The 21,717-nt window shown below is 43.4% G+C and overlaps 3 protein-coding genes across 3 annotated transcripts; 1 reads left to right on the top strand and 2 right to left on the bottom strand.

Moving 5' to 3' along the window:
* Positions 1 to 613: 613 nt before the first annotated feature.
* LOC128724019 (uncharacterized) lies at positions 614 to 12,232 on the top strand. The gene is made up of 3 exons (XM_053817785.1): positions 614 to 2,663; positions 6,650 to 8,584; positions 10,850 to 12,232. Exons 1-3 carry the CDS (start codon positions 614 to 616, stop codon positions 11,851 to 11,853), a joined length of 4,989 nt encoding a protein of 1,662 aa, XP_053673760.1. The 3' UTR covers positions 11,854 to 12,232.
* Positions 12,233 to 12,843: 611 nt separating this feature from the next.
* Positions 12,844 to 13,928, bottom strand: LOC128725516 (neuralized-like protein 2). The gene is made up of 2 exons (XM_053819267.1): positions 13,715 to 13,928; positions 12,844 to 13,632 (listed from the first exon to the last, which is right to left on the bottom strand). The coding sequence occupies exons 1-2, from the start codon at positions 13,923 to 13,925 to the stop codon at positions 13,088 to 13,090; spliced, it is 756 nt and encodes a 251-aa protein (XP_053675242.1). The 5' UTR covers positions 13,926 to 13,928; the 3' UTR covers positions 12,844 to 13,087.
* A 1,943-nt stretch (positions 13,929 to 15,871) lies between these two features.
* LOC128724020 (uncharacterized) lies at positions 15,872 to 20,253 on the bottom strand. The gene is made up of 7 exons (XM_053817786.1): positions 19,587 to 20,253; positions 17,871 to 19,502; positions 17,346 to 17,804; positions 16,960 to 17,263; positions 16,543 to 16,870; positions 16,312 to 16,460; positions 15,872 to 16,240 (listed from the first exon to the last, which is right to left on the bottom strand). The coding sequence occupies exons 1-7, from the start codon at positions 20,251 to 20,253 to the stop codon at positions 15,892 to 15,894; spliced, it is 3,888 nt and encodes a 1,295-aa protein (XP_053673761.1). The 3' UTR covers positions 15,872 to 15,891.
* Between the last annotated feature and the right edge of the window lie 1,464 nt (positions 20,254 to 21,717).

The raw sequence follows: 21,717 nt of genomic DNA on the forward strand, positions 1-21,717 counted from the left end.
ATGCAGACTTATATTTTACTCAATTGTATTCAAAAACATCGATAAATCATGTATCCATATGCCTAATTACTCAATATCTTACGGTTACCATCCAGTAAATCCTTGAAGAACAATTATTTATCTGGTTTAATGCGATTTATTACGTAAGTTGATTCAAAAGTTTTACCATGTTGAACGCATTATTTGTTACGACAAATAGCAACCAAACCCATTGTTTAGGTTCATGTGATACAAAAGAACTGGAAGTTAAGCAGCCGTAATTATTTTAAATTTTCTTTGACAGTAAACAAATAGTCCTTCAACCCGCTGCTGTCAGAGCCACGATTGTAAACAAATTTCCCAGTAAGACGGTCTGTTCAGCGCACTCGCCAAACGTCTCCTTATCTTATCCTCGTTTCTAGGCTGGGTAAAGAATTCATAGTCACAAAGCTATGATAACCGTAAGAGTGGAACAGGAATCGTTTTCCGGGGTTGCCTATCGGATTTTGAGTTGCTTGGAGTGAGTCAGCCAATGCGAACCAGCTGCTCGTAGTGAAGCATTTAGCCTAGCACGGATGCCCACAGCATCGTGCTAAAGGTTACGTTGTCTCTCATCCGTTTGCTATTGAACACGATGGATATTCTCATCGAGCCGGACTGCTACAAAGTGTGTCGGATCTGCATGGAAAGCTGCGAGGATGATTTCGTGTGCATATACGACGAGTTTGAGGACGTGATACTTTATAAAGTAATCAAAGAGTGTGCACGCGTTGAGATACGCAAGAACGATGCGTTACCACGAAACGCGTGTCGTAACTGCGCCGAGTATATGATCATTGCGTATCACATTATTCAAAAGTGCCGCGAGTCGGACCTAACCTTACGATCAATCTTTAAACATGAGCTCAATCTGCACCACGCGGAAAAGAACACCGATCCCACTTCGGTAGCAGTAAGGTGCAACGATGAATTGCAGGCGGAAGATATGGACCCATCAGGCTACGAGTTTCTGCTTGCCGATGCGTACAACGGGATGATTTTGGATGGCGAGGGCATGTTGCTAGGATCTACGAACGTAGATTGCAATTTTACTTCGTCGATCGACGGTAAGGTTAATGTGGGATCTTTTAACGGAAATGTCATCCAACAGTTACTGCCGCAGGAATTCTCTCAGGAACACGCTTCGTCACACGAAGAAATGAACGTGAAGCCCATGAATGAGGCATTTACAAACGAAGCTCTAGAATTGATACAACAGGAAAAAACATTGACTCATCCGATGGGTGTGAGTGATATGTTGGCTCACGAGTCGAGCGAAACGAACGAAGAGGAGACGACCATCGTATTGGAACAGCAGAGAAAATGTTGTGGCTGTCGTAAGCTTTTCGACAGCGAAGAAAGCCTGCTAGAACACTGCCAGAGCGTCCATCTCCCGAGCGAATCGTCAGCCTCCCAGTGCGTGTTGGACGACGACAAATATGTACGCTGTTCTTTATGTTACAAGCGTTTCAGCAGCCAGCACCTGCTCAAGGAGCATCAGCGAACGGTGAATAGAAAGTACGCCTGTTCACAGTGTGGCAAGCGGTTCATGACGCAGGCCAACCTGGACACCCACAGTAAATGCCATAAGAACAAGGAAACGTACAAATGCTGCGGCTGCCGGGTGGATTTCGAGCATGAGCTGGATCTGGTTGTTCACTCGCAGGAAATTCATCGACCTGAACGAACTATCGATTTGGAAAAACCGTTCGAATGTGACACCTGCTACCGACGGTATCCCACGCGAAAATCGCTTGCTACGCATAAGCGTCTAATCAAACAATTCCAGTGCCAGCAGTGTGGTGCCGTCTTCATGAAGCAGCTCTTTCTCAAGCTGCATCTCGAGCGGGCACACCGGCAACAAGCCGACGAACAACGGCGTCGTTGCTGCGGCGGTTGCCGAGAAGAATTCGATGATGCGGCCGCCTTACGCCAACATTCCGAACGAGTTCATAAACCAACCGAAGGGTCGACCGGTTCTGGCACGGACGACGGGAAGCAGTTCGAGTGCAGCATCTGCCGCAAACGATTCGCGTCGCTGTTCTTTATGCTTCAGCACCAGCAAAAAGTCTACCGTGAGAAGTGTTACCCATGCACAATCTGTGGGCGCACGTTTGGGCGCGCGCACGATCTGTCCAACCATGAGACAACACACTCGAACGAAATGCCGTTTGAGTGCAGTGTATGCGGCAGGCGATTTAAGAACAAGCTGTATCTGAAAAATCATCTCAAGCTACACGCAAGCAATGCGAAGGACCAGGTGTGCGTCGAGTGTGGCAAGGGCTTCCGCACGAAAGATCTGCTCAAGACGCATCTCATTAGTCACTCTCAAGTTCGGAAGTACGCATGTACCGCTTGCTCGGCAACTTTTAAAAGATTGCAGTGTCTCAAAATTCATATGCGCGTACATACGCGTGAGAAAGCGTTCGAATGTACGGTCTGCCGTAAGCGGTACGTTCAATCATCCGATCTAAAACGTCACATGCGCACGCATAATCCCGGCGACGAGGGAAAACCGTTCCAGTGCGAGTACTGCTTAAGGCGATACCCGCGAAAGGACTATCTTAAAGTACACATTCGGAAGCAACATTTGGAAAAAACGGCCGGGAGTCTGCTGGAGGGGCTCGGCGAAACATACGAACAGGGTACACCTTCGATGGGAGTCAATAATTTTATAAATTGTTAACTTTCATATCCTTGCTTTTGTCGGTTTAATATAAGAACAATGAAAGGATAATTCATATCCAATGAGAGAGTTGCGAACCGCGACAAGCTCGAACAACAAATTCGCTGTATTTTTATCGAACATCATTGCCATGCCACGGTCGTCATTAAAACCCATACCTCAGGATTTTGAATCTGTACATCGAAATCCCTTTTTAACCTAGCCTGAGAAGACAAAAATAAATGGTGCAATTTTTAAATAAAGCTTCTTATTTTTATTTCCTTTTACCAATTATTCCGTGAGAATAAGAACAGTCTCATTAATATTATTATTGTAGCGACAAAATATGGGTTTGTCTTTACAGTCTTATTTTATATCCATACATAAAAGCCGTCATTGGTGCTTCATTAATCAAATCAAGAAGAAGCTACACAAAGATTTCAAATCATTTTAAAATTATAATACCTGCTTATTCGAATCGCATATTATGATATTGAGGCATGCTTCAAAGTTCCTGTTCGCTTGAGCTGGTTTGTTGTCTCATCTGATACTTCATACATGTGCTCTGATATGATCCATTAAGTTTTCGGTAGTTTTGCTCGTGCTTTGATAGCGATGAGGACGAAATGAACTGTTTACCGCACCGGGAGCACTGGTACGGTTTTTCCCCAGTGTGCACGCGATGATGGACCGCCAGATTAGACGAATGCAAAAACATTTTCGAACAGTAAAGGCACTTCAAATTCTTCAATCTTTTGTGAACGTTCAGGTGCTCCTGCAGTTTGTGGCGATAGGCAAACAGTTTACCACATACTTCGCAGCTAAATTGCCGTATCTTCATGTGCTTTACCGACACATGTATGCGTAGGCTGGACGGATTGGAGAAATTTTTATCGCATTGCTGACAGCTAAATGATTTGTAATGACAACGATAATGCGCCCACATCAAATGGTACGATTTTGCCGTGTAATTACATCCCGGTTCGAGACACTGCTGGGGATATTTACTCGGATCGTGATACACTTGTGGCAGTATGTCTTCTTTCTTCTTGAAACGTGCATCGTCTGGAAAGTGGCATTCCATGTGCCGTTGCCAGTCAACATAGTTTGTAAACTGCAAATCACACCCCACGGAACAGCTTAATTTATCCTTATGTTGCAAGTGACGCATCTTGTGCGTGATAAAGTTCGATTCATGATTGAATTTATGTCCACATTCAGAACAATCGAAGCGAGTATCCTTCGAGTGTGTTAGCTCGTGGCGCTTCAGTAGCGAACCAGTTTGGAATGTCTTCGAACAGGTGCCACATCTGTACCGCTTCGTTTGCTTGTTCCGATGAGCATTCATATGTTTGTTATACTTGCGCAGTTCTTCAAAACGTGTCCCGCACAGCTCGCATGTGTACGAGCCCATGATCGAGTGCACGTGGTGCATATGCTCGTACAGAGAAGCTTGGGTTCGATAGCGCAATGGGCACTCGTGGCATATGAACAAGTACGAGTGCGACTCCAGATGTTTGTTCAGTTTCAAAACCGTGCGAATCTGAATTATTTTGTCATACGTGGAACATTCATGGCAATTGTATGGAAGCATTGCATCATGTGAGATTAAGTGGGACAATAATATTGCCTTGGTTTTATAAACTCTATTGCATATAAAGCATTTGTATTGAGTATTTTTAAAATCGCCGCCCTTTAGCTCCAGAGTCTCTTTGCTGGGTGATCGGAAATCGTCAGCTTTCTGTTTCGGAAATTGTAGCTGGTGATCTTTTGACTGACCGTAATCGTAAGAGTTAGTGTTGGCAGACAAAGATGATTCACCTTCATCAAACGTTTCTAAACTGCCATGCGATAGTGTGATCTGATCATTTTGATCTTGTGTAATCGTATCACGTACTAATGGTGTGCTTACGATTTCCAGCTCTTCAGTCGCCTCGATTTTGATTTCAATCACTTTCTCTACCATGTTATCAATCCAGCGTTCCTCCTCGAAACCGCATGTCATGATAGTTCCGGAATTGTTCATCTGCTCCACCCTGTTATCGTTTTCAGATTCTACGACGTACAATGGGTTCGCTTGGTTTCTAATTTCTTCGAGGCGTTCCTGCAATTTGCCAGTTTTCAGCTCTTCACGCAGGACAAGCTTCGCATTCGATAGCTGTTCATAAAAGCTGTAGCTTTTCTCAAGAGCAAGAATACATTCATGGCACGCTTGAGCCGGAAATATTTCCACCGAGCAGTCAATCTACCGAAAGATAGTATATCATATATGAATGAGTAGAACATACAAAAAAACTCTTTTGTTTTCTCATAACAATTCACATTACCTCCAAATTAAACATTCGTTTAATCGCATCTTTCGCCAGAAGATTTTTAATGCAAAATTTGTCTACTTCCTCGGCCGGTTCTTTCCAGCGTACACAAAAACGGCAAAAACCGAGCATCTTTTTTATAAATGCTATTTACAATTGATGGCAGCTACTGGCACCTGTTTTTGTGGTCTTTTGTATACAGCTAATACTTCTTTTTCTTTGCGAAATGGGATGTAGCCTTCTATATTTGAATTCTCCAAAGAGTCACTTGACCACTTCTTTATAGGCTCGACTATCTAGTGTCATAAGCCTTACAGTGAAATACGCCGGATACAACCGTCCACTTCGAGAAACAACGATTGTATGAGAGCTAATAGAACTCTATGCTAATAACTTTTAAAAGAAAACAATCATTTACATGCCGAACCAAGCAATAGCGCATATATACTCACTTGGTGGCGGTAAATGTCATATTCAATAGTGTCAGATCTCCATTACGGTACCCAAGAAACGCAAAACCACTGGAAAATGAAAAAAACGTATTTTCTTGAGCATAGTGCGCACCCAAATTTTACAACCAGTTTGTGGGGAAAAATATTTTCGAAAAAGTTTTATTTCATCTTTCAATATGCTGTTTCACCTGGTAAATTTTTCTTTAACTGCTACAAATGATTCAAACGACATTTTGGCAACACGATAATGCAGATTGCATATTGTAAAAGAAAGCACAAACGATTTATAATTTGTGCATATGGGCAAATTTCCTAAAATAATTGATATTAAAGTACAGTTGTATCGGTTTGTATTACCCAATGTTTTGATTTAATCGTATATTTATTTGAAAGTATTGGATCGAGAGGTTTGTTGAAAAACTTATGACAGAGTGTATTTTATGGGTTTTTTCTTTAAACTAGAATAATAGAAAGAATGATTTATGTTGATTTAGTGCGGTAAATGGAAATGTTATTTTCCATACTGTACTGACGCCAATCAGTGGTTTTATGTTGAATATTATTCGTTTACGGCACTGGTCGCTACGTCACCTTTAGCACTGGTATTCTGTATATAAAGTGTCAAAACAGATAAAAGCTTTGGCAGCACTCTACTTTGAACAGATAGAAAAGCGTAAGACAATGTAAACAAAATCATGGCACGCCGTTTCCTTAAAGCGAAATAATCTTTGCTTCAGACTGATATATAACAGGTTCGTATTGTTTGAACACAATGTTATGATAGTTTAACCAAATGGAGGTCTAAAGAAAAGATTCTATTGTATTTAAAAGTATTAATCTTTTCTTGCTGTGTTTCAGCTTCCTTCTGTGATGCCATCAAACGAGAAAATAATAGAATGTTAAAACCTCCATTATGTTGCGGTCAATCAAAAATAATCTTGCCGACTTAAGTGAAAGGATGGAAAATCTTGTCATCGATCTGCGCTCCATTTACTGTCGATTGTGCTTGCAACGTGCTAGTATTCCATGCGAGTTTTTGGACCGTATTGTGGACTCGCTGACAGTGCAGGACGTTATTGAAAGTGTGCTAGGAATATCAATCGCGGCCGATGTGACATCGATGCATCCAACCATTGTGTGCCATAAATGCGTGCAAAAGTTGATGTTTACTCTTAATTTCCGTCAAAATTGTTTATTGGCAGAGAACCGTTTGTCGGAAACACTTGAGGAAGTTTCGTCCATCGAGGTTAACACACTCGTTTCAAGCAGTGAGGCAGACGCACTGGATGACAATTATGTAGACGTGTTACAGAAAATTGCACCCGGTGTGAAATCGGCGTTGAACAGCTCTCTAGAAACGGAGTCTTCCTCTTCCATCGGTAACATTTCAAGTGAAGAAATTGAAACAACTGCAGTGGCAGAGCTAGATCCCGTGTCTGAAAACGTCGATCCGCATCTCACTGACGCAGCAAAAGAAGACGATACCAACAAGCAAATTGCGTATCCGAGTGCAATTGATACCCTAGAAAATTTTATTACATCAGGAGCTGACAACTATGGATCGTGGAATGACGGAGATTTATCGATCGTTGAATTTGTGGAATTACAATCAGTTCAAGACTATACTGGACCGATTGTAGACGTACTGGGTAACATTTCAAACACGTCACTAGCGATAAAAAATGGACAAAGTATAGAATCCGAGGTACAAATGAATGAAGGAGAAATTCCTCAACAAGATGAACAACGCTTGATCGAGATGTCGGAATCTGAATGTATGGATGAGGATAAGCAGCATCCGGGAAACAATGGCCAACATGAAATTGGTAAAGAACATGAACAGCATCGAAAATATGATGGAGTAGCAGGGAATGAAAATACTTGTAAAAATGAAAAAATGCAAAATGAGGAACCTTCGCCTGTTTACGAATCCAGTGCAGATCCAAATCCAGAACAAGATGAACAACACTTGACCGAGATTTCGGAATCTGAATGTATGAATGAAGATAAGCAGCATCCGGAGAACAATGACCAATACGATATGGAAAATGAAAATGAACGGCATCGAGAATATGATGGAGTAGCAGGGGATGAAAATACATGTGAAAATGAAGAAATGGAAAACGAGGAACTTTCGTCTGTTTACGAATCCAGCGCGGATCCAAATCCACAACAAGATGAACAACGCTTGACCGAAATTTCGGAATCTGAATGTATGGGTGAAGATAAGCAGACTTCGGGAAACAATGGCCAATACGAAATGGGAAGTGAACATGAACAGCATCAAGAATATGATGGAGTATTAGAGAATGAAAATACATGCGAAAATGAGGAACTTTCGCCTGTTTACGAATCCAGCGCGGATCCAAATCAACAACAAGATGAACAACGCTTGAACGAGATTTCGGAATCTGAATGTATGGATGAAGATAAGCAGCCTTCGGAAAACAATGGCCATTACGAAATGGAAAATGAACAGCATGGAGAATATGATGGAGTATTAGAGAATGAAAATACATGCGAAAATGAAGAAATGGAAAATGAGGAACTTTCGCCTGTTTACGAATCCAGTGCAGATCCAAATCCAGAACAAGATGAACAACACTTGATCGAGATTTCGGATTCTGAATGCATGGATGAAGATAAACAGCCTTCGGAGAATAATGGCCAATACGAAATCGGTAAAGAACATGAACAGCATCGAGAATATGATGAAGTATCAGATAATGAAAATACATGTGAAAATGAAGAAATGGAAAATGAGCAACATTCGCATGTTCACGAATCCAGTGCAGAGCCCGATCTCGAAGAACTTCAGACAAACAACGATAAAATTTCTACACCAAATCATAAATTAAATAATGGTCAAAAGGTATATACGCTTAGTCCAACTGACACTGAAGAAATTATAGTATTATATGGTGATGATCATCCGCACTGTCAGAATGGAAATACTAAAGATCCAGATAATGAAGACTCCCAGGAGGAACAGATTAGATATACGAGTGAGCAACACCTTGATGCGATGTGTCGGATAAGCACTGAAAATGTTATAGTATTATATCATGAAGAGCCTAATCAGTCTCAGAATGAAGAAGCTACAGATCCAGACGTTGGAGAAGGACATGAAGAGTCTCGTAAGTCACAAAATGGCAAAATTTCAGATGAAGATCAACTACATGAAGCACTTTGTCCAAAAGACCCCTTAGAAGTTACACTACAAGATCGTGAAAGCTCACAGCTTGAACAAAATGGTGATACCAGCGATACACTTGACAAGCTTTGGCCGAAAATCGTTAATAAAGTAATAGTCGAACACCATGGAAACCCTCGCCAGAATGAAACAACATACCAGGCACTGAATGATGATTCTAATGACCCACTGCAAGATGCGGACGGAGACACTGGAGAAATTACAGTGCCAGATAGTGAAGAACCTAATCAAAATCAGAATGCAGAAACTACAGGTCAAGATGTTGAAGACCAGGCACAACGTGATGATGCTAAAGATGGACTGCTAAGTGCGTTGTGTCTAAGAGAAATAGGGAAAAATACAGTGCGGAATGAAATTAAATTTGCTCAGAATGAAGAAAGTAAATCTCGAGTTCATGGACATTCTCAGCATACACCAATCGATGATGCTAACAGGCTTTTGCAAGGTACGTTGTGTCAGACAAACACTGGAGAAATTGCAGATAATGAAGATTCCAAGCAGACTCAAAATGATGATAATGACTTACTGCAACATGGGCTTCTTCAAAAAGAAGCTAAATTAAATCCTTTACAAGATCCTATAGAGAGTAATCCGATTCAGAATGAGGAAACAACAGCCAAAGATCATAAAAGTTCTCATCAGTCACAACATGATGTGGTTAACGACGGACTACAAGGGCCACTTTGTCAGAAAAACACTGGTAAAATTGCAGTGCAAAATCATAAAGAGCGTATTGAATCACAGAACGATGAAGTTATAACTCAAGAACATGAAAATTCTTATCATGTGCAAAATGATGATGCTGATGACCTTCTGCAAGATCCATTATGTGAGAAAAAAACTAGCGAAATTGCAGTACAAGATCATGAAGAGCTTAATCAGATTCAAAATGAAGAAATCACAGTTCAAGAAGATGAAAACCCTTATCATGTACAAAATGATGATGCTGATGAGCTACTGCAAGACCCGTTATGCGAGAAAGACACTGGAGAAATTGCAGTGCAAGATCATGAAGAGCATAATCAAACACAGAATGATGATATTACAACTCAAGAATATGAAAATTCTTATCATGTGCAAAATGATGATGCTGATGACCTACTGCAAGATCCGTTATGTGAGAAAGACACTGGAGAAATTGCAGTGCAAGATCATGAAGAGCTTAATCAGATTCAAAATGAAGAAACTACAGTTCCAGATAATGAAAATTCTTATCATGTGCAAAATGATGATGCTGATGAGGTACTGCAAGATCCGTTATGTGAGAAAGATACTGGAGAAATTGCAATGCAAGATCATGAAGAGCTTAATCAGATTCAAAATGAAGAAACTACAGTTCAAGATCCTGAAAATTCTCACCAGGCACAACCTGAGGATGCTCACGACCAACCCCAGCATAAATTATGTTCGAAAGACACTGGAGAAATTGCTGTGCAAGACCGTGAAGAGTCGTGGCTGATGCATCAGGGAGGAACTGAAGAACAATTGCATGGTAGTGTTTGCCGCGGTGTCAAATCAGAACCTCTAGTGATCGAGATTGATCCGCTCTATCTGAATACAACCCTTGACGAACAATCTGATGAGCAAAACTGTAAAGAGCTTCATAAACCAGCAAAGAGAGAGCCTCTAGGGCTGGAGTATGACAAGTATCGTCAGGTAGCCCACATGCAAGAGAAGGTTTGTGTAACAGTTAACGGAGAGATTGCAAAACAAGTCGCAAAAAACAGTGGATCTGTTGGCAGACGAAAGGGGAAAGACAACTCAACAACACAACAGCGCAGTGGTCTATCCCGGCCTGGACCTAAAAAAGTTAAATGTTCAAACCACGAAGATCGACCAGATAGAGCGAACGCAGAAGTCAAAGAGGAAAAGAATGATGTGACATCTATGGTAGATCACATAGAAAGCCAGAGGCAACGTGCAGTTGGTACCGATGAATCTCAAATCCAGTCGCTTAATCCGGATTGTGCGAGTACTTCTAATGAAGCTGCTTTGGAGTGTGAAAAGGTGTCAAAAATTGTCCGGAAACGAAAACTGTCGACAGATTCTGAAAGCTCTGAGGCACAAATGTCGCCCCCTCTGGTACAAAAGAAAAAAGTAAGGTTTGCTTCAGAAATCACCGTTCTTCATGGAAACATGAAAACTGATGATTTGGCAATCAGTAAACTAATAAAACCATGCTACGTAGATGTGGCCAGAATTACTTTACCGCTCAAATCTGCAAACAGCTCATCGTCCACCGTCAAGAAAAAGGATGATTGTGTTGAAGTAACTGAAAAAATAACCAAGGGAAACGTGGAAATGCCCGTGTTAATACCGCACATGTGCTATGTTTGCATGATTCCGTTCCTTAAAAAAGTGTCACTGAAAAAACACCTCGTGGAGCACACAAATTCAATCCCATACACGTGTAACGATTGCCACACGGAGGAATATCCCATGGTTTTTACAACGCCCTTTACAATGAACCGTCACCTGCAGAGTCACAATTATCCGCATCAGTGTTCCAACTGTCCGAAGCGGTTCATAAATCAGCGAGTACTTGAGGTGCATGAACAAAGTCACACGAATGCGAATGAGAGTACCACAATGGTAAAAGTTAAAGTTGAGTGCAATGATCATCCGCAGCAGCTGGAAAGTCGATCGACACACAACAGCCAGGTTGATTTAAGTCCGTCTTCGTGCAAGCATTGCAAGAAAACATTCAAAACGGCCCAATTCCTGGCGCGTCACAAATGCCACAGTCCGGACGACATGCCGCACGTATGCAAGCACTGTAATAGGCGATTCAACAACAAAAATATCTTCATAGCTCACATGCAGATGCACACACCGGAAGAAGAGTCAAAATCGAGCCTTCCCTCTTCCTCTTCTCCCACCTCCTCTTCTTCCTCTCCTTCCGCCTCGGCCACCTCCCCTTCCATGACCAAAAAAACGTCCATCGCCCGGGTGACGGTCATTTCGAAGAAGAAGAAACGGTACGACTGCTATCAACCCGGGTGCGAGTACAACACAATGGTGTACAGCAGAATGTTTTTCCACCACCGCATGCACCTGAAGGCATTTGCGTGCGATCAGTGTCCAAAACGATTTCCATTGGCTTCGTTGCTGGCAAAGCACAAGGCTAAACAACACATGCACAAGGAAAAGCCGACAAAACGGAAGAAATGTAATATAGAAGAGGAAATTTAAAATCATACTAATATACATCTAACTACTATCGTCAGACTAACCAATGCTACAGCGTATCAACAGTAGGATTCTAGGGGAAACGTTTTGTAATGAACCCAGATGTGGCTTTCGTTTCGGAAGGTTTTGTTTCAGCAGAGTTTAATTTGCTACAGTAGATAATTTGCTGTTCCAGTTTGGCGCATGGATGGTTTCGCAATCCTCATTGAACCCTTGCATTGCAAAAGAATCTTTTTTTTTTGTAGTACCAAAAATGGTTAAACGATTTTTAAGTAGCTAATATGGTTCTCTTCCTGCATGCATTATAATAGTTGCAGTGCGTATAAAACGAAAAATACGTTTAACAAGTGTTTCATCCTATCCATTTTCTTCGATCTTTTGCGTGCCTATCTATGCATAAATGTGTTGTGAAATTAATAAAGAACAAAATTCAAAATCTCGTTTGAACATTTCATTTCCCTCTAGCACACCGAACGCGATCGTCGTCGTGTAATAAAATGCGAATTACACCGGCACGTAATACATTGTTAGGTTCTACATTTATTACTGGTTTTTAGGTGTATTTTTATGCTCTCTAAAAAAATCCCAATACATAAAATCACAAATTTCGACAATCATACACACTATGCTGCTTTCACCATATTCACCATCGTCACCATTATCGTTTTTTTTTTCAGTTTTGATTAGCTATTCACACTTGCCGGTACATTCTGCCTAGGAATAATGTACTAGCTGGTTAAATCAGTATTCACAAATTATTTCATCTTACTCGTGTATATAGTTTGTATTTCCTTTGTTTGTTGTATGCACGATTAGAAGATATTTTTTACATAATTTCACGGAAACGCGATAAATTTACCACCGTGAGTTCTTGCATTTGCGCCCCGAACCGTTCGTTCATCAGGCATTGCGTCTGAAAGTTTCCTCTCACTGGAAATTAGATACAAACGTTCGAGATTTTTCTCGAAACCGCCACATACATATTTGTTTTTTGTTTGTTTGTAAATTGTGTATGTTTAAAAGGAAGGTCAGGTTTAAGAGAGACAATAATAACTGCCCCTGTTAATATAATTAACAGGCTTTCGAGAGTCGCCGTTATAGGTTCGCGGTTTAAAACCTGCCCAGTTTAAACGTAGTGCGATGGGAGTACATTCTCTACAGTAATGTTCTCCCTTCGCTAGAGGCCATCTCTACCCAGCCCAGTTGCATCGTGTCCGTAGTCTCACACTTCGCAAATCTACAGCTGCATCAAATAGCTTTTCAGGCTCTCTGGCAACGGGAGGTCAGGAATGGCGGACCTTTTCACCCGGGCTAGTATCGCATCGCGACACGCGCCCTGCAACGTCGAGATGCCGTACAGCTGAATGATCTTCACCTGCTTTGTCGTACCGTAGACGTCGATCACCACGTGCAGAGCGCCCTTTGTGTACGGGATGTCGTGCGTGCACGGTCCCTGATCCTCGCCATTGATGATAAAATGCAGCTCCGCCTTATCCGCCTCGTGCTCGCTTGGTACAAAGATCACGCCGATGCGTGAGTTTGTGTCTGTGGGCAGAATGTCCGCGCTGGCGCCACCATCCTGTGAGATCGGTTTTAGTAGACTACGCGGGAAGACACCCCGGGACGTCTTTACGTTGATGCCGTTTCCGAGGATGTTGCTTTTCAGCATCGAATTGCCCACGGTGCGTGTAATTGGAAAGACCCAGCTCGAGCCGAGGTTCGTTAGGTCCGGTAAGGCATACTGCAGCGCGGAAGCAGGTTTAATGTCTAGCTGCGTGAGACCTGCGGACCAAACAACAGAAAGCAAATGAAGCAATGTAGGTAATTCGCATTTCTACAGTGCTGCCGCACTCTCGAGTCCTACCTAGCCGCATATGTCCGCTCCAGCCCCTCTCGTTCTTCTCAATCTCCAGCAGAAATATTTCCCCCGGTTGCAGTGGCTTTTCGCTAAAGGTGAGCGCATTACCGAAACTCGCCTTGCGGTAGGCGACCGTGTTCTCGTTGAACAGGATTATGTTCTGTCCGTGATACGGATGGAATCGGGCCAACATCTTGCGCGGATACACCACCGTCATGCTGCATTCGCTGCCTATCCGGGTCCCATAGAGTTCAAAATCTACGACGTTTTCTTTTCTGCCCGTGTACCACTACCGGGAGTGCTGGGAATGGAAAACGGACCGCAGGGCCGAATGTTCCACTAGCCACTTGGGTGCGCTTCGTCCAACACAAACGTTACAAGTAGTACTATTGGGACGTTTGAACGATTTCTCCGCAAAACTCACTCGAACGTAGCGTTGTAGCGATGTGTTCCGCTACCTCGCACCGATCCCGTGGACGCCTGTGTGCGTTGGCGAGCGTACTGGTCACGCACGCGGCACTACGTATGTTGTCCACCGATATTTTCGGGCATTGATGCTATACGCACAATATACGTTTCATTTCAGCTCTGGATTGCTGAAGCTGTTTGTCATTGTTATTTCCGAGGACGCTTGGATAGAGTACAGCACGAGCGTAAGGAATCACGGAACCGCTCCTTTGGTATGCCCTACAGGCAGGCTACCTCACGGGTGCCACATTTCCGTCTAATGTAATTCGTAGCACGCGTTTTCCACCGCGAAATCTAGTATGAATCTCAAAACTTCGAAAGAATCACAAGAACACAACCACGTTAGTACGCTTTGTTTTGTTCTTCGGTAAACTTGCACTGTGTTTTTGTTATGAAAAGAACATTTGCCCGTCTCGCACTCTTGGGTTGATGTTGCTGTCAAATCGTCGGCGAAAGCTGGCACCATCACTGTAGCGAAAGTTCTTCCGAGTGCTGGTGTCACCGTGTCTTGCCCTGTTTTGTTTATTGGAAACTCGTCGTCTTCGAGGCGCTGCGTAAAGGCATCGTTTATGTCCAAACGAGTAATTCATTAGATAAATAACGATTCCACCTTGTACTAATAAGATAAAAAATATTGCACATCAAACATATAGTAGAGACGCAAGCAAAGAAAGCAGAAATGTACAGACACATTTTGGTATGGCGAGAAATGTTTTTTATTATGCAGCAAGAAAAATACGTTCATAATAATATTGTGAAACGTATTTCGTATTGAAATCTCTTTGAATGCAGCGAAATAAACAGCAATTGAAAATTCTATAATGGGTTCTAGTTCATAAACCAATTTACTATTTTGAACGAAGAATGGATGCCAAAATTGTATCTTTCTGTTTAGGAAAGTCATTCGAACGTTTATAGGAAAATTTGGGAACATTGCATTACTACGGTTAGTTAAGTAAAATATAGTTATTTATTTCGTTATGCTCATGCACAAACACTTGAACGCAATGTGTTTTAACTAGTAAGCGAGATCTTTAGACTTGCATAGCCTGTAATCATATTGTATTTTCTTTTTTTTTGCGTAGAGCACGTCAGTTCTGGCAAAGATTTCCTAAAGCATCTTTTCGTCACAATCGCGATAATATTATGGTACATGTATTTACAGCCCAGTATGCTACCTAATTGTATTCCATTTGGATTGCTACAGCAACAGCTGTTTGGCGGAGCAGATAGTTTAAATATTAAAACAAATACTAGCTTTCGTTATCATCCACAAAACATTTTCTTATCATCTTGACCTTTTTAAAAAAGACCAAAATCAAGCATCTTGTGTCCCGTTAGTCCAAAAGTTATTCCAAAATAAAGAAAAAAAAATAAAGACTTTTTCCTATAGTGTTCTTGATCTACAGAGTAGCAAATTGAATTGGTTACCTATAGTTTCACTTTTTTGATCGATTTTAACACAAATCAAGTAAAACATCTTACAGCTGATTAAACAAATACTTTCTGCTTATTCGAACAACCGTCTGTCCAACGATGTGGGTATAAAAACACAAACATGAATCAATTGTTCATTCGTGTTCTAATGGAATTTAGCAGAGCTAATCCTCAGAAAACTCCAAAAGGTTAGCAAAAAGTTTAGCCTACTGTGAAGCATTTAACCTGCTCAACTTTTGCGCCCACAGCCAAGACAGCTCCCGCCCATCTTTATCGATTTATCTTTTCGTATCGTCCAGCATGTACTCGTCGATTGATTTGACCATGAGAGATTGATCGCTGAGAAACACAAGATCGCGCCCGTTGTTCCAGTGGCATCCGTTCAGTATGCGTTCGCGCGGCCGGTAAAAATCGTTAACACCGTCATTGCTCCGCAGGCGACTGTAAATGTGTAGAGATCCACTCTCCGCGCGCAACAAATCCTTCTCCAGCCGCTGATGGTTCGTCCAACAGACGGTTGGGTCATTCAGACTGACCAGAAGTAACTCGCCACTGTCGAACGTTAGGCAGTGCCGGTGGTTGGAGTGGTGGTCGTCCAGTGCCCACTGTTGGCTCTCACTCGTAATACTGCATCGAAACAAAATCAAAAAGGTTAGTCGTGCCGCAGCATGATCAATCGAGAAGAGGAGTCACATTACCTCATCGAAGCCAGCGCAATCTCAAAGCTGTGAGCAATGTACCAGGTCGGTTTGCCCAGGTTAATGGCAATCGATTTCAGCAGCTTTCGGTTTAAGCTGGCAGAATTTTCTGGTTGCTGTATTTGCAGCATGACCAGAGTGTTGTCGTCCTACGCAATAAAAATGAAGAGTAACAGATAAAGTTTCGCAAATACTTTACCGAAGGTTTCATCAATGCGTGGCGTCACTTACCGCTTCGATGTGCAGGAAGCAAGCCACAATCAATCCAAGCTCGATTTTTAAATCAACTGTTCGCAGCAGAAACCCACTCTCATAGCACCAGATGTGCACGGTCGTGGTACCTAGGCCGAGCAGTTTCTTGTCGTTTATGCATTTCAGCGCAACCAGCCTCTGCTTGACGCAGGCGAATTCACGAATGCAAGCCAACGTTTGCAGATCCGGAGTAAGGCTGTATTTGCACAAGCCCGTGCGCGATTCCAACTCTGACACGTGCTCGTGCCAGCAAACGATAAAATCCCGCGTGTTTGGTAATGGCACGAACCGGATATCTTCCAGTTTGCTAGAAGGAAAAAAGGAGAGAAATCATTTCATGGCTGTTCTATTTTAGAAAAGTTCCCCCTCTCACTGGGGAATACAAGCGCAAGTTACCTTTTAACGGTGTCTAACTGAAACGATTTTAACCGCAGCTGTTCTCCGCTGGCATCGGCACTTTCTTCTTCGTCAACGACACCACCATCGTCCACGGTGACGGCGGATCCAGTGGTTTCACCGAATTTGGTTCTCGGCGCTACCGCAACGCCTGTATCGATGAAGTACGCATTCAAGTAGATCGACGCTAGTGGACACGTGCGTGATTTATCATCGCTCAAGTTGCGTGCCCTCGGCTCCAGGTAGATTGGATCTTGCTGATTAAAGACGATTCGATTGGCGTTTTGCATGTCGACTTCGGTATCTACCAAAAGATGCACACCAACCCAAAAATCAAACAAAAAATGTATCCCAAACAATCGAAAAATGGTTCGTCGTCAACTTACCGCGATTCCATCGTCGGATCTGTCCAATGCGTTGCCATTCCTGCTTCACCCCAAGCAGTACGCTCAACCGAGAGTACCGCCAAAAGCTGACTAGCTCCTTCTGAACCACGACAAGCTGCTCACCGAGCAGAAACACGTGCAGGACCTCTCCATCGACACGATTGAGTGGGTTACGTAGACGCTTGCCTTCGTTAACGACAGCTGGAAGTGGTGCAGCGATCGAAGACATCGGTGGAAACGTTTCCACGGTTTGGCATTCTCGTGACCGCTTACCCGCCTGTTCGAGCATTTCGGCGCTGGTTGAGCTACTGACCGCGCTATCTACCGAGCACCGGCGACGCTGAGTCGAGCGTTTCGCTTTTTTTGTCACCGTACTGGACGACGAGGGCGAAGGTACCGGTGTGGAGGACTGCTGCTCTTTATTAAGATTTTGCACAACCGGCACCGAGTATCCATGCTCTGCCACGGGATTCATGGGAGCATCGTTGGCTTCGATGCAGTCGAGAATCGGCAGCTTTTCCGTACCGGACGATTCGTCGATGCAGTTTTTCGACGATCGACTAAGCAGCTCGCCGTTTGGTAGTTCTTTGTTCGCACCATTCAGATTTGTTAGTTCTTTCGCTTTTGGTTTTGATAGCTGGCGCACGTTAGTGAAACTATTACGGTAGCGAATTATTCTTCCACTGCGGAGTGAGCTGTTGAGTACGAGCCTCCGAATTCCTCGCAAACCGCTGCTCGCAATGATCGAAGGATGTCCCTTGCCTTTGCTCGTTGGCTTCTTTTTGTTCTGCTTTTCTTTGGACAGTGATTTCTTGGATTTTGACAAACTCCTCACCGGAGTTTCGGGATCCGGCTGACATGTGTTCGACCGTCGGTCACATGAATCGGCACGGTTCGCGATAGCGACGACACCGCTGCAGTTTTCATCTTGCGTGCCTCTCCGGCTGCCAACAGACGCCTGCGGATTGTTCGTGCGGAAAACGGGACTAATGCGGAGGTACTGCAGAAACTTTTCCCGTTCCTCCTCGTCGCGACTCAGCAGATGTGCGTACGGTTTGGTCGTAACACTTGGTGGCGGTTTACCGGATAAACCGCTCTCGTCGTTGGTTTCCTCGTGCCTTTCGCATTGAAATCCTGCACCCGGCCGGTATCGCGTGGGAAGTTTGTGGTAGTTTTTCCTCGCCAAAATCCGAATGCACGATTCAGTTGGTTTATCGATTTCTGGATTAACTTGACTTTTCCGAAAATCCAAACCGTCACAATCGCCGTTACCTCCAAACGGAAGCTTTGACCTCATTGGACTAGCTATCACCATGCTCGAAGATTCGTCCAGAAGACCGCTTGCCTCTTCGTTGAACGTACGTCGTTTTTTGGTACCCCTCATCTGTCCGCCATTAGGACATGCGCCTACGGCGGCCTCCCCGGCGTCGTCGGCCAGCGTGTCTGAATCTTCGTCGCTCGACAGGTGCACCGTGGCGTCGTAAAACGGTCGCTTCGCACACGAGAAGCTTGTTTCGATCTGCGCCTTAGTAGGTATCGAATGCAGCAGATCTTCCGCCGTCACGCGCCACTGAGCAATGCGGTCCATGTGCGACATCGGTGGTATGTTTTGATTGATCTTTTGCAGCATCAGATCGAATTCACTAGCCATCTGCCGCCCATCGGAAGGTGGCTCCCGGCGGAACGTGCTCGGCTGGGTGGAGAAATGTTTCGACCAGCCCGAACTACCGTCATCTCCGTACGAGTTGGCCATAGAACTTGCCTCAACCGTTTCCTCCACCTCGTTACCCCAACGTGCAGACAAAGTTCCATTGCATTCGTGTGGTTCCATTTTCGGTTGAAGCTGTTGCTGGCCTTCCATTCCATCACACACCTCCATCCAATCTTGCGCGGAATGCGCTCCGGCTGTTTGCCTCACTGGATTGTTATCCCGAATAACCGAGGCCGTTGCGTGGCGCTCTTTTTTCACGTTTGAATAACTGAAGCGCCTTCGAAACTGTGGACTGTCTTCTTTTGCTCCGTCCGACTGGGATGATTCTTGCTCGAGCGTAATTTTAGCGATATTAGGAATTACTAAGCTGTCTTTATGAAATGATCGCCTAATGATGCAAGATCGAGCCGCATTTGACCGACCGGCTTCAAAGTCTGCATTGCTTACTGAAAAAAAAGCCCAAAACCATTTCGGTAACAAACTAGTTTTCTTTCTTTCATATAATTTATACTAAATTTGAATATACTTACAGACCCCTGTACCGGGTGGTGTATCGTCGTTGCCATGACGATTTGCCAGCGATATGCGCCATCTAATATCCTCCAAACAAATCACAGGGTGTAACCCAGGCGAAACGCTCCTTAGACGATCTTCTACGTTACGGGTTACAGCGGGTGACGGTTTTTTTATGTACGTCCTGTGGAAAATTATTCCACTGTTGGGCGACGTACATCCTATGGCTGTGGAATGGTGCTGCGATTGATCTAACTTCATTTCGCACTGCTTCATCGGTTTTTCCGAGGTACCGTGAGGATACGGGACCACCGATCGCTGGTCCGGAAACGAATGGATAGAACGGTTTCGGTACGGGGAATTTTTTTGCTGAGACAATCGCGCCACTTCGTAGGAATGCTCCGTATTGTTAAGTATTCGCTCCAAAGCGGATGGTCTCATCTCGGTAGGCGTTGCGTCGCAGCTGTTATTGTCATTTTCATCTGTATCCTTTCGCGCAACTAATGAGGAAGTGTGTTTTCCCGTCGCAGTACTGTCAATTAGTATCGTTGCGCTCGCTGATTTGTCCGTATCGACACAACCACGTAGCAGGTGTGTGTTGCTAGCGGGTTTTATCACCGTTCTATCCTCACCGTGGCCAATGTTGGTGTGCTCTCCGTACGAGTCCAAACTGATTGAATGCATGGACCCAGTTGATGTGTTGCACAAATAAAAACTTATCAAAGCAGGCTGCACTTGTTTTGATGCTGTGTCCGGTTGCATGCAAGTGCGGGTTCCAGGCACAATGAAAGCGATGCAATTTACGACGACTTCCGAAATTTGTTCCTCACTTTTCTTGCGATGACGATTTTCGTTGCCAAGTACGAACAATAAAACACGGCCAGTGAAGTGCCCTCTACGTCGTACACACGCATGCACCGAGACGACCTGCGACGACTATATCGTTTTCGTTCTCGTCCCACCGGGCGCACTTATACACTCACCGCGGGGGAGGTTGTGGGGATGGTGAACTCTACGGCACCCACTAATTTGTGTTGTTCTTCCAACGTAATCGAAATCAACTGAGCATATGATAAGATTGGCCGGGATATCCGGAACTATCTCTCATTCAGTTACTGTACAGTTTCAGTTGCTACGTTTACCACACAATTCACAACCGAAGCCAAACCATGCAAGCGCATTTGATGGATGCCATTATTTTAACGCCGATTGTCTCGTTTCGCTTCGTCCACTGTTCACTCGTAGTTGTGCGTATGAAACGCAACGGAAACACGATGACTGCCGTGCAACCTAGTTGAATGAAATTTGGAAATGCACAACTATCAAGCACTACCTTTTGATTGGATTTAGCTGTCTGTCTTCAGAAAAAGAATCCTCGACCAACTTGCGCAAATTGAGCAACGGGGAGGTTTGCTCATTACGTTGCGCTGGACGCCATATTGAAATGCATTGTGACAGCCACTGGGGTCATCATTTGCGCCCATCAGCTAGCAATAACTTCGAATAAGTAGCATTAGTAGGCTAGGCTTAGGCTAGTAGCATAATAGCCCATCATCATCGAAAAGTCAGTTAGTGGAGATAAATACTTTGAATTGGATTTTCTTTATTGTGCACATAAACAAATAAATTATAAGGATGTATTTTCGAAAAATGTTTTCCAATTTATTTAAGAAATTTTCTTCAGTATTAATCCATAGAGTATAATTGAAACTCTACATACAGTAGCTGTAATTTGTCTAAAAAATATTTTACTTTGAATAATACTGCATTTTATTTTACTACAGTTCAATCTTCTGTGCTACACACTAAACGTGCAAGAAGCATACGTGAGTCGATGAAAACGATGTGTTTGTCCTTTGTTGTTGTCATTTTTGAGCGGTTGGTTTGTATTCATTATTGGCTTTAAAAATTTAGCTTTCAACGATCAGCGTTTGTAAATATTATTGTAATCAAACAATAGAGTAATCAAAAGGCTTCTCTTGAGGCTGGGTCGGTAGATGGTGCCGTGACATTCCCTGTTGGCCGTCGATATCTATCGGAATTTATCGTCTCAACCACAAAACGATAAGCTGGAAAACGATATAATTTGAAAGCCTCATGAAAACAAAACTCACAGAAAATTTAGCGCATTTTTCGTTTGTTCGGTGG

The sequence above is a fragment of the Anopheles nili genome, chromosome 3, assembly GCF_943737925.1.
Source record: "Anopheles nili chromosome 3, idAnoNiliSN_F5_01, whole genome shotgun sequence".
NCBI lineage: Eukaryota > Metazoa > Arthropoda > Insecta > Diptera > Culicidae > Anopheles > Anopheles nili.

Excerpts from the sequence above, each read along its gene's own strand:
- LOC128724019 (XM_053817785.1), top strand. The coding sequence starts at position 614 with ATGGATATTCTCATCGAGCCGGACTGCTACAAAGTGTGTCGGATCTGC. Across the intron at positions 2,664-6,649 it reads CGGCGAAACATACGAACAGG|AGAACCGTTTGTCGGAAACA; the intron begins GTACACCTTCGA and ends GTTTATTGGCAG. Across the intron at positions 8,585-10,849 it reads AGAAGGACATGAAGAGTCTC|ATGTGGCCAGAATTACTTTA; the intron begins GTAAGTCACAAA and ends CATGCTACGTAG.
- LOC128725516 (XM_053819267.1), bottom strand. The coding sequence starts at position 13,925 with ATGACGGTGGTGTATCCGCGCAAGATGTTGGCCCGATTCCATCCGTAT. Across the intron at positions 13,633-13,714 it reads GAGCGGACATATGCGGCTAG|GTCTCACGCAGCTAGACATT; the intron begins GTAGGACTCGAG and ends TTTGGTCCGCAG.
- LOC128724020 (XM_053817786.1), bottom strand. The coding sequence starts at position 20,253 with ATGCATTCAATCAGTTTGGACTCGTACGGAGAGCACACCAACATTGGC. Across the intron at positions 19,503-19,586 it reads ACCACCCGGTACAGGGGTCT|TAAGCAATGCAGACTTTGAA; the intron begins GTAAGTATATTC and ends CTTTTTTTTCAG. Across the intron at positions 16,241-16,311 it reads ATTGCGCTGGCTTCGATGAG|TATTACGAGTGAGAGCCAAC; the intron begins GTAATGTGACTC and ends GTTTCGATGCAG.